We start from the raw sequence: 12,500 nt of genomic DNA on the forward strand, positions 1-12,500 counted from the left end.
GGAGGCAATAAAGACAGTGCGAGGTATAATATAATTTGTAGCTAAATGGAATTGCTTACCCAAGTGTCTACCGAAAAAGACCTGCTATCACCTGGTACATGAAAGCATTCTGAATGGTGCAGTCTCCGTTTCTCAACGTCCCCTTCAGAGTCACTGTCATCATCATCATTACTAAATTCATCAATATAGGTATCCTCACCGGTATCCTCCTCGGAGTCTTCGCTCTGTTCATTAGACCCACAACAATCGCTAGTCCGAAGGTCTTGCAAATCGGTAGGGTACGTTTATGAGGACGTTTCAGTTCCTGTGCCTGACACATTTACCATGGCGCCTTGCCTATTATCGCTCATCTGAGTTTCTTCTTTTTGATTGATTTCATTGGTTTGCAGTGGGTTTAGGGAAGTCGATTCGTGCTGGTGAAGCCGTATTAGAGATAGGGATGTTGGAATTAGGGGACCTTTGAGTTTCAAAAACAAATATGTTAGCATCGGGAAGGTCTCACATGGCAGTGGCCAGGAACGCAAGAAGACCGCATGAAATATTTGATATCAGGAATTTTGAACAGAACTACAGTTAATAAATGATAACCTCTGATAATTCAAATCCCATTCGCACCAAGGACTCTTTATCTCCCATTCCCAGTAAAAAAAAAAAAGCCAGTTCCCAGGGATCAAATCTCATTTTCCCACCGAAAAATCTAGTCAATCCTAGCTCCCATTTTACTCCTTCACGACCCTCCGAGCCTGGCTCAGGTCTACATTTAAAATTTCACTTTTCACGTAAATTCCCTATATTCGACACAAATCTTTTCATGAGATATTCAAAAGTAAGGTTTTCGTTTCGGGAATACCTAAAGCAGAAGCCGTTAATTGCATCTGACCAGAAACCCATAAGAGTTGAAACGTGTAACGCGCGTTCACAGCTTCCGAATATTCAGTGCAAACTGATTGGTTGAATGTTTCAGTGCTAAGTACCATATTTGGAAACCCCTCGCTCTTGTTTTTCCAAATATGGTACTTAGCAAGTTGAATATTCAGAATGAAGGGGTAGTTTCTAAAGAAACTGTGGTGCTGCGTCGGTGGGGAAGTAGTATACAAAAATTTGGTTTATCAACGGAGTTGATAATGTAAATTGACCACCGTACAGAAATTCTAAAAGCTGACGTTTCGAGCGTTAGCCCTTCGTCAGAGCGAATCTTCGTCAGAGCGATTCGCTCTGACGAAGGGCTAACGCTCGAAACGTCAGCTTTTAGAATCTCTGTACGGTGGTCAATTTACATTATCAACTCCGTTGATAAACCAAATTTTTGAATATTCAGAAGCTTGTTTCGCAGCACGCAAGGGGCCGTTACACGTTTCAACCCTTATGGGTTTCTGATCTGACAGAATGAAATGTTGTCTATAAGTTGTGAAATTTTCGATTAATTGTTGGAGATCCCCTGGCCAGACTTTGGAAGACTGACGAAAAAAATAATCGGATTACTGAAACAGCACCCACAAGGTTCTAGACAGGAAAACATTTCCTTGCGTTTTTGAAAGGGTCATATAAGGCAGTTTTTGGCACTCAAATCAGCTAGCAAATTAGCAAATAATTTGGAGGGAAGTTAGTTGAAGGTAACTTGCAGCTGCCAATTTCTGAAAAGAAAAGTTTAAATTTATTCCCTAAAATTAAACTTTGAGTTGAATTGTTCGTTGGGTGCCCATGTTAATTTACATTCTTGAAAGGCTTCGTGGATCCATTTAAGGCGTAATGTCATTTTGTTTTACTTTTTAAACCAATCGTACTCACGTTTACTCTGCGGTGTCGACGCAAGATGCTACCTTGGTGACTGGATCCGATTTCTTTCGCAAAAGAAAAAGAGGACCCCAATTCAATCTGTGAGCTTTCCGATTTCGAGCAAATTTGCTTTTTAACGGCTACAGAATTGGTTTTGTCGCAACGAAAGAGAAATGGCTCAAGTTTGGGAGTTCAGCAGATTACCACTAGTAAGTTCAAATGTAACTAAAGCAGTATTTTCAACATATTTCCCCTTGCAACTCATTTCAATTTCCATAGCAACAAATGAGAGAATTTTTGCACGTCATTTATGAGCTTGATAGTACATTAAATATGAGGATAAAACTGAAAATGATTCGATTCATACTTGAAAAAAGTGATGAAAAGATCTTAGCTCGCCTGAAAATGCTTCCCGCGTAGTGGGCGAAAAAAACTATAAAAGCAAATTTCTGACGTTGTCTTGTTTTGTTTTCCTTTGTAAGCTCACATTTTTTCTTCCGGTAAGGGCCCCGCTGTGCAGCCTATCAACACGCGCGACTCGCGAGACCCGCATTTTGTGACTTCAACAATGGCGCCGCGTCAAATTTTAAATGAAAGCGCCACGAATCCGTTTCAAGCTTGGGAAGATCAACAAGCCTTACAAGTAAATAATACAAGGATGTTAACGATGTTTCTTTGAGCATAATCTTAGTAAGCTGCTCATAATTTGTTATATGTTTAACTTCCAGTTAAACGAAGCTGTCGTAACACCGGGATTTGCTTACAACCTCGCGAGGTATTTTCCATCCGGAACGCACAATGACAAAACGAAGTGTATAGAACTTATGGACAAGGTCGGAGCTTCGTCAGACCCTGCAACGTGGTACTCACCAGGTAAGCTAACTTAATAAGAAACAAAAAGTGTATTTGTGCTAATATAACCTGTTGTTGACATTTGACAGTTTCTCGAGCGCAAATGCCGACACGACCAAAAAGCGTTCCTCCTGCGGAAAGCCGTTTCCCTGAGAACAACAAACAAAGCTACACGAGAAACCCGGAATTGTTCTACATGACAACGAATCAAAGAGAATATGGGGGAACGTTTGGTTATCCAGCAGGAAATGCAAGGTAAAATTTCAGAGATTCACGCGCTTGCTTGCTTGCCTAGCAACGGAAATTGGAAATTTACATATGGGATTGATTTTTTTATTTGCATTTTTCTATTTCACACACAGACCGAGCTCGTCAAAAATCTTTCCAAGTAGAAGCAACAATAATCCTACGTCGTACCGAACTGATTTTAATCAGAAATATGTGGGAAAAACGAAGCCCATTCGTGCGGGAACTGCATCTGGAAGCCGGAGAAACAATCCCCACCCGTCTGAGGTACTGTACGGTGGGTTTGAAGAGTAAATACTACGGCCAATAAGTCCTAAAGGGTGATTACTTGCAGGTTTATTTATTCGACAATAATTAAATAGAATGTGTAACGTGTTTGGGTGAAGTGTGCGTTTGAAAGCGTTTCCAATGAATAAGAAAATGATTTTTACCATAATCCTGCAACGAGCTGCGATGGCCGAGTGGTTAAGGCGTTGGACTTGAAATCCAATACGGTTTCCGTGCGCAGGTTCGAATCCTGCTCGCAGCGGAGAGTAAATTTTTCGAATTTTCTTTTTTTTTTTTACCTGACCTTCCCGGCTTTATCTTTAGGCAAAGTCGTTATCCAAGAGTATATTTTATTTAAAAAATCAAAACGAATCGAGTTTTATGCAGGGTAGACTACCTATAGGTCACAAGTACAGCATGTAGCCTTCACAATGGCTGAACTGCAAATTTTACAGCTTGAGACTTTCACATAAATCTCGCCACGCTAATTTCGGAAACCAAGCTATTTGAAAGGAGCTTTTAAATTACTTTTGGGTCACACAAGCTGATAAGCTAATAAAGAACGACAATAAACTTAATAGATGGTAAAATATTTACATAATTAAAACTGGTACTTTGGTAGTACCACACTATCAGTAATTATAGTATTTTAAATTATCTGCAAAAAAAGTTGCACAAGTAAGCTTTTTTTATGTTCAACTCTTTCCGTCAGGCATTTATGATTTGGAAATTTCCAAGTCGTTTACCACTTGTTTTTACCAACGAGAAAAGTCCTGAAGCCATGAGTGAAGTGTTTAAAGACCAAATCAAATCTACATATCAGTTTGATTACACAGGGATCCCACAAGGTATTTAGTCATTTAATACTAGTTTCATTACTGGCATGGTACGTCAAACTTACTGCCACTTGATAAATTATACCATAAATCCTCTATTAACCCCCCCCCCCCTCCTTTTCAGAGGAAGAAAGCTTTTAAGCCCCCCCCCCTCCCTCCCCCTGTCTTTTGTAATTATGGCTTTTTTTATATATATGCACTATGCCTGCCAAGTTTGCCTACAGCGTGATTGTTTTTATATGGATATGGGATAATGAAAACGTAATGCATCTCATGTGAATGGGTGTGTTCCAATTTCTGAGAAGAGAGCCCTGGGTGGGTAAAGGATGGGAAGGGCGTTGATAAAAGGGAAAAAAAAATTCATTCAGGTTTGTCTTCATTCTTTTTTTACTTTACTGTTTTTTTTTTATTTTTCGCAAATATTGAAATAGCGGAACCGTAACTGCCTGAGCCAGTTTTTTGATTATCATGCTCTTAGTCCTATTAAGTGGGTGTATACCAAAGCAACTCACTTGGGACTCTATGGAGCACAATTTGAGAACAGAGATCAATTTGATAAAGATTTGTCCTATTTGAATCAAGTATGTATGATATTATTTGCAGGAGGCAAAAGAGAGAATGATGTTTTGTCATCCCAATAGTGTAGTGGAGAAAGCAATGATGTGTATTTAACCCATTGACTCCCAGGGGTTCCCCATTGACAAGTAAAAGTCTGGCCGGTTTAGGCCGGTTTGGACGCCAAAGGGTTTATCATTTGGTATTTTTGTGAAGAGTTATAATAATGAAGAGGAATAATTAGGTGTTCAATATACCATTATTCCTGCTCAGAAATTTTTGCTATTCCATCATTCCAATAAGAAAGAACTGATCATTATTCCCTTGAAAAAAATTAAGATACTAGTCTTATTCGGGTTGACAAATCGGTTATGCCAAAGGAAGTCGTTATTCCGTTATTCCGGGCCCTCACAAAATTTCAGTCATTCTTATTCCATTATTCCTCTTCATAACCCCCCGATTGTTGGATGTCAGCTTTTTCGATCAACATTGTTTTTAAACGGACTGTACTCTGTCCAAGTTGCCAGACAAGTTTACTTGTCAATGGGGAACCACTCAGGGGCAAAAGGTTTATAGTACTTATTAAGGACGGTGCCTACTAATTCAAAGGTATTTTTGCCCCGGTTTATGATTATGTAGGAATTAACCCTTTCACTCCCAAGAATGACACTTATAGATTTCACTCTGTCTAACGCCAGACGATTTTACTCGTCAATGGGGAACCCCACAGGAGTGAAAGGGTTAATGTGGATCTTAACAAATGTTATTGAAATCCAAAAAATAAAATTGGGGGTAACCACGCATTTTTCAAAGATAATTGATTAATAATATTTGTAATGCATGGCATTCTTTCTCAAAATGTAGCTAAAATTATCTCTTAAAAATGCATAGCTACCCCCAACTTTCTTTTTGGATACCAAGAGTACTTACTAAGATCTACTTTCTCTGGATAGTTTTAAACCGTGCAAAGATATTGATCACTGTATTAGTAAGCATCTCCGATAGGAAACCCGAGCATCTCGAAATGCACAGAACATATGCGCAATAACAATAGTAGGCACCGTCCTTAAGCAACATGATTATAATTACACAAAATTAATGTACTCTATTAAAGTATGTATTACTAGGCATGTCAATAAAATTGTTTTAAACATAAAACTTTTTTAATTTTCAGGGGTGAATATTTCCACAGCATTTGCTGGGGGTGTTGTCCCTTCAGTGTACAAGCCACCTTACACATTAGACTCCACAGCACGATGTAGTTATCAGGCACCTGTAGTGAAGAGCGAGTTGTCAGAAAACTTGAGCAGCCGCTTTGGATGTAACAAGAAAGCCTACAAACGCGCTGTCGGCGCAGGTAAGTCAACAGGCAACTTTAGTATTCTTACTACCTACCTTGTAATCTTTTCTATTGCCTGTTGTGCCTATACATCCTTTCTAATGCAGAAAAATGTGTGTTGTTTTGGTGAGTGTTCTCAAATGTTGCTGTTTTACCAAATTTTGTTATCTTCTCGGTAATGGTAATTTCCTCTTCTACCTCTTTTTTGTGGCATTCATATAACACCCCCCTTGTAAAAATCACCTTTATATGACTTGTGTAAACAGAATAAGCGTTAAAATTGTATTCAGGTGACAGTTGTAATTACTGATTAGTGAGTCCCGGGTTGTGGCCAGTTCATATAGGGTCACATCTCCTGTTAGGTTTACGGTACTCCTTGAAAGCCATCTGTGGCTGCTCAATCAAGGCCATATTCCCTGCTGGGAGAGGTCTCTACAATTACGGGTCAGAAAGGAGACCCCTGCCATGGATCAAAACTCACTTTGATACAACTGGCGTCCATAACCTTGGACAGCACCCTTCAAACCGTATGTGCCACATCATATGATATGTTTGCTGAGTGTGACTTGGGCCTGCTGTATCTTGTGTATTCTTTTACAGTAACTTAAATATCTCCAGAACCAATGCAGATATTTCCAAACGATAAATGGCCTTTTTGTTATCCTTCCTGGAATTCTATATGATAAACCTAAAAATTCAAGGGATAAAAATTTGATCATAGTAGTACTTTTAAGCCGTACTCCATATGAATCATGTGAGTCTTAGCTCTACTAATGGAAATGGGCCCATACAAGGACAGAGAAAAACTCTGACCAGGGTGAAGTGCTAGTTTTGTACCTCATATGAACCACGGCTTGCTCCCGTCAGACCTTGGTCGTGGGTTCAATTCCCACTCTGGTCAGAGTTTTTCTCTGTCCTTGTGTGGGCCGATTTCCATTAGTAGGGCTAAAGCTCACATGGTTCCTATGGGGTACAAAAGTAGCACTTCACAGAACACTCTAATCAGTTAAGTCTGTCAAAGTGCTACACGGCCAACGTTTGTAAAAACGTAACCCTTCCTTGTGCCTTTGAAAGCGTTTTTAATCTGGGGTTATGCCCAGGGAACAAGTAAAAAATAAATTATTAGTAAAAGGGGAGGAATGTAATTACACAAGGATCCACTGCCATGAAAAAAAAACATGTTCAATGATATATTATGTTCCAGTTCCAACAGTGTTATACAATTCACCTCAAATGCATCTGCATGGAAAATCAGAGTACTCAACAGAATATGTCAACAAGTCTGCTACTTTGAAGGTTAGTCTCACAGGGACTTGAAATTTGCTGAGAGAATTAGTATGCATTTGACAGTCAGTAACAAACAGAGTTGAAAACTAAAATCCTTGCTAGAAAACTCTTCCATAATTAAAGTTGCTGTCATCTGTGTTATCCTGCCGTAATTTAATTACAAGAGTCATGTTTCAATTGAATCGTAAAATGGCAGTGAAGGACCACAAAAAAACCAGAGATATGTTTCTTCGACCTGACGTCCTCCTCATCCCCACTCACTAGGAGTTAAGTACAAGTAGGTCAAGATGTCTTCATAATGACATGACATTATGGTTTTTTTGGATTTATTCTGGCAAAGGGCTGACACGTGAAGCTGCAGCTTTCAAATCTTCCTAATAATGGTAACAGTAATTAACATTTCCCTTTTCAATTTATCATCTCGTAAAGATACGTACAGCCCAATTTCCATGCTAACTTTAATCCATTGCCTCTTAGGAATATGGCACTTAAGTTAAACGATTTTACTGTCTAACGCCAGACAATTTTTACTTGCAAATGGAGGGCAGTTTACAGGAGTCAATGGGTTTACAACCTCTATACATCCACTAAAAAAACTTTCATTGCAATCACACTGAGTCCACTCAGTAACTTCATTTACAGAGCACCATCCTAAGAGCTACATTTATGTTGATGGGAAATAATTTTTGACCATCAGTGTAACCTCTTTTTGTTGCAGGAGGAAGCCAAAAGGTTGAAATCAGGTCCAATTCCTGCCTTGGCGGAATATCTGAAAACTGCAAAACCACATGGTATGGTTATTTTAAATGCCAAAGGTTTCATTAGAAAAGAATATTTCTAAATGAGATTTTCTCTTGTGAACTCAGATATGATAACCTACAAGAGGGATAGTTTAAATTCTTATTGAGATCAGATTAAGATTGACTGAAACTCCGCCCACATACAACCTCATGGCTAGGCCAGGGTTCTACCCAGGTCACAGAGTTAGGAGGCGCAGTTGGTAACCGCTAAGCCTGTCCATGTCTCCCTTCAGTTTCTTCAGCAAAAGGAAATCAAGCCTCTTTACCTGAAGTACTGGTGATCAACATTACAGTTTCAGTAATATAGTATTACAGATATCGATTTTTTTTAGGACGGATTTTTACAAGCGGTTAATCATGCAATGGAAGATCAAAATCCATTAGGCATGAAAACTCACCAATTACACTTTATCAATCTTCAGCGTTGCAAAAATCTACACTTGTACGGGCTATGCACGGCCATGAAGGCTTATCTTCACTCCAACTTTGTGAGTTTAAGAATTTCTTTTGTTTTTGGGTGCAGGTAATGTCTGCTAGTCCAGGAAATCTGTTCCAATTTTTTTCTTGTTATTGCAAAAAACGAACGATGCGGGTAATCTACCGCGCAGGTAAACGGACGGAAATTACGGCATTAGATGAACAATCAATTCTTATTAATTAAGATTGACTGAAACTCGGCCCACATACGACCTCATGGCTACTAAGCCTGACCTTGACTCCCTTGAGTTTCTTCAGCAAAAGGAAACCAAGCCTCTTTACCTGAAGTACTGGTTACCAACATTACAGTTTCAGTAGTATTACAGTGTAGCTGTAGAGCTGAAGACTTTGATGCCTATAAGTTTAATTGCATAACTACACTAAATCTGTAACGTTTCGTTCCAGAAAGGGCAAGTCTACTGAGAAAACTTCAGAAGATCAGTGCCAATGACAAGAAAGAGAATCATGATCCCGGATGGGTTTCACTGTGGACTGGACCTTCGTAATCTTTCAAGAAAGGAAAATAACAACAGCACTCTTAGGCACAGGAAGAATGCAAGAAACTTAATAAGCTTAATATATTTGAATCCAAAATTAACCACATGAAACCAAGAAAGAGGTTATTGCATTTCCACAAAAAACATGCACTGTTTCTTGCAAGTGTTCTCTTGGCACCTTACCAGTTAGACCAAAGCACTTCATTCATTGGAAATGAAGTTACAGAACATTGGTCATGACCAAGCTGAAAGTAGGATTAGCACAGACAATAATAATAATATTATTGTCATTTCCTTGTCCACCCTTACACTGTCTTTGCTAAACTTGAAAAATAAAATGAACATCAGCATTGCACTGTGAAATTTTTGTGATAAAGATCTTTATCTACCAACTGTAATAATATGATGACACGACCATAAATAAATCTCCTCGTTCAATTATCAGTGTTAACATTTCGTGATCCCCTCTCACCCTTTTGCCCCAGAAGGGTTCCCATTGACAAATGAAATCATCTGGTGCTAGTCAGAGTAGAATCTTTTAACCATCCTATGAGTTAAAAGGGAGGGGTGGATAAATAACCCTAACCCAGACCTAATTACCCCTCACCCCCTAGCCCCTGCCCTCGGAATAGACATGACTTTCGTCCGTGTGGGATGCCTGATTAGTGATTAGAATTGTTTATCGCTATAGACAGGGAAAAAACTTCTCTGACAACTCCATGGATTTCTCGGGCAAAAGCTTAATGTCTTTTCGAGAATGCATCACAATGTTTTTCACCTGTAACTGGTTGAATGGCCTTGCTCCCATGAGTGTTCTGTAGCTCACAGGTGGAGGATCCAAACTGGTAATTATCAGGTCCCAGTTGCTCAAAAGGTGGATAGCGCAATTGGTTTCACTATAATGACTAATATCCAGTGGATAGTGATTTATCCGGCGGATAGCACTATCAATCGTTTGAACTACTGGGGCCAGAAGGTTCAGTGCTTCCATTAGGAAAACTCCAAAATTTCTCAAAGTATCTTCAAGGAACCATCAATATACCGGTAAGTCATCTCTGTTGTAGATGACTTTGCAAGACTTCGCTCCCTTCACATGCAAGACCGTTCCCAGGAGTCAAAACTTTACTTCCTGAAAATACAGTCGTCTCACCGCAATAAACAATTCAAATGGAGATACTAGTTTTACCAAACTCAATTTTAGAGTATTAAATGGGCGCTTGTGAGGTATCTGCAGTTCACAACAGAACTGGGCCACTCCATACGTACCCCCCTATTGAGGGTGTCTCTGGGAGTTTACCCCCTTAGGATAAGGAAGATCAAAATGCCGACACATTCCCCCACCCCCTTCCTCGAAAAAAAAAAGGGAAAGAAGGGGAAACATCAAAGGGGAGGTACGCATAACTTGAACGGGTAGCCCATTCCACCTAGCCCTCATTACAAAACAAAATGTGCAGTTAACATCTATCTATAGCAACGTTGTAATAAAAAATGAATGACGAAAAAGTACATCGCAAATGCATCCTTCTAATCCCCCAACCTTCCGCAAAATCTCGGGAAAGCACTGGGTAAAGATTGAGGTTATTATGACGTCACATACTTCCTCAAAACGAGTCTTCTCGTACATTCAATGTTTGGGTTCGCCATTTTACGAAGCTGCAGTTGTGCCTGTTCTTATCGAGAAACATAGGTGTTCTAAAGGAGTGTAATCTACTGGGGAAGCCGTGAGACCCCTATAAGAAGACTTCGATGTCATCAAATCAGCGATATGAACCAGTATGTTGGTTGTGTTGTGTCTTGTCGTTGTTCAGTTGCTCTTTCCTGGACAAACCTGCACGCTTTAAATTAAATTATCTTGTTGTCACTTGAGGCCCGGGTTGCTCGAAGCATGGTTAGCGCTAACCAGCGTTAAATGCTGTGTAAACCTATTGGTTTTGATACCTCTTAACCAAAGGTTAGCGCTAACCGGGCTTCGAGCAACCTGGCTGTCGCTGCGCTGTCGATCGATGTATTCTCATTTTAAAAACAAGAGTGATAGTTAATTCACTTTTCTTCTCAATGTTTTAAAAGAATATTTTGCCCTTCAGTGTTGTGAATACAATTTCATTATTTTGTCTAGTTTAACGATGAAATGATATGTGAAATGGATCATATATGAACTGCGGATATGAAATCAAGTGAAGCTATGATCCTCGCATTTATGAACGCAATTTTTGCAATTACGTAAAGAAGCCTGAGATTTGAACCCGTGGCCGCGCGATACCAGTGCGACGCTCTAACCAACTAAGCTATGAAGCCACTGACGTTGGTCTTTTGTGGGTTCAAGGTCAGCTCAGTTGATTAGAGCGTCGCATGGGTATCGCGAGGTCACGGGTTCAAACCCTGTCCTAAATTTTTCAGGCTTCTTTACTCAATTGCAAAAATTGCGTTCATAACTGTGAGGATCATGGCTTCACTTGATTTCATATCCGCAGTTCATATACATGTGTGATCCCATTTCATATATCATTTCATCGTTGATTCATTCCTCACGGGAACATTGAACCCACAAATGACCAGCTCCCAACGTCAGTGGCTTCATAGCTCAGTTGGTTAGAGCGTCCTAGTCATGGACTCCTGCTTAAATTTTCCAGATAAGTGAGAGGATCACTTCTCCCTTTCTCCTGGAGATTTTTCTGCTTGTAAAACCTATTGAATTTACAACTGAATTGAAATAAGCGGTGTTCCACAGAGGTGGTCCATGGACCTGGGGTCCATGTTTTGTATACGTCCCAAATAACTTTAATTTAAGACACCAGCAGGTGGAAAATCCATGCACCATTGTACATTGGCAATTGAATGAAATAGCGCAACGAAGAACATTTTTTGAACTAAAAATAATGAAGTAATTACTCATTGCTGACACTTTCTCAGCTAACAGCCGTAAAAACGTGCCAAAATATGAGGCTCAGTGGATGTCAGGGTTTACACAATGTACACTGTGTATGGTACTTCTACTGTCCCCATCAACCCAATCCAGAAATCTTCCCAACCCAGTGGCAGCAGTACACAGAGGTGTTGAATTCCTAACGCAGGGGATTAATCATTTTTCTGTCAAACCCCATGGGCATACCCTATTCCCCCTCTTGAGGGAAACCATTTTCAACTGCATACAAGTTCAATCGTAATAGAGAGAATCTTTAGCATTGTGTTTATGGGATACAGTGAACGGGAATCAGCAGGCAGGTGCTTGTCAAGAAAGCATGAAAAATCTGCACAATATCTGTATATAACAGGTAGAAAAATAAAAATAATAAAATTCTTTGGTTTTTGCAAAGTGCAAATTTCAATTCTGCACTTGCTGTTTGCTGTGAATGTGATGTTAATTCTCTTGAGTGGTGATGATGATACATTCTGCATGACCAGAATGTTGTGAAAAGTGAGGTTCAGAAGATTGAGTGGTACCACTGAGGATTATGCTTAATTTGAGGTTCAGCCAATATGTCAGATGAAAGTTATTGTCAGTGGTGGTATTAGTTATAGCATGCAAACACTGACATATTTTCGGGAGAGAAATGACCACCGGAAATAC

The 12,500-nt window shown here is 39.6% G+C and overlaps 2 protein-coding genes and 1 non-coding gene across 4 annotated transcripts in view; all 3 read left to right on the forward strand.

Annotated features, from left to right (window-relative positions):
- Nucleotides 1–1,852: 1,852 nt before the first annotated feature.
- LOC138015860 (uncharacterized) lies at nucleotides 1,853–9,373 on the forward strand. 2 transcript variants are annotated; one of them, XM_068862987.1, is made up of 9 exons: nucleotides 1,853–1,985; nucleotides 2,505–2,649; nucleotides 2,718–2,883; nucleotides 2,991–3,141; nucleotides 3,854–3,989; nucleotides 5,707–5,889; nucleotides 7,076–7,167; nucleotides 7,877–7,949; nucleotides 8,841–9,373. In XM_068862987.1, exons 1-9 carry the CDS (start codon nucleotides 1,950–1,952, stop codon nucleotides 8,939–8,941), a joined length of 1,083 nt encoding a protein of 360 aa, XP_068719088.1. In that variant the 5' UTR covers nucleotides 1,853–1,949; the 3' UTR covers nucleotides 8,942–9,373. The 2 variants fall into 2 exon arrangements, with proteins under 2 accessions (XP_068719088.1, XP_068719087.1); XM_068862986.1 differs by lacking the exon at nucleotides 1,853–1,985 and adding an exon at nucleotides 2,301–2,419.
- On the forward strand, nucleotides 3,322–3,403 carry Trnas-uga (transfer RNA serine (anticodon UGA)). The gene has a single exon. It is a non-coding gene; the product is annotated as a tRNA-Ser (tRNA).
- Nucleotides 9,374–10,540: 1,167 nt separating the features above from the next.
- The window catches only part of LOC138016654 (NEDD4 family-interacting protein 1-like), a 16,541-nt gene continuing 14,581 nt past the window's right edge, over nucleotides 10,541–12,500 (forward strand). The window contains exon 1 of the mRNA XM_068863846.1: nucleotides 10,541–10,705. Within this exon, the coding sequence (XP_068719947.1) occupies nucleotides 10,679–10,705 (27 nt within the window). The 5' untranslated portion in view covers nucleotides 10,541–10,678. The remainder of the gene's footprint in view (nucleotides 10,706–12,500) is intronic.

Source organism: Montipora capricornis, chromosome 9 (genome assembly GCF_036669925.1).
Source record: "Montipora capricornis isolate CH-2021 chromosome 9, ASM3666992v2, whole genome shotgun sequence".
In the NCBI taxonomy this organism is placed as follows: Eukaryota; Metazoa; Cnidaria; class Anthozoa; order Scleractinia; family Acroporidae; genus Montipora; species Montipora capricornis.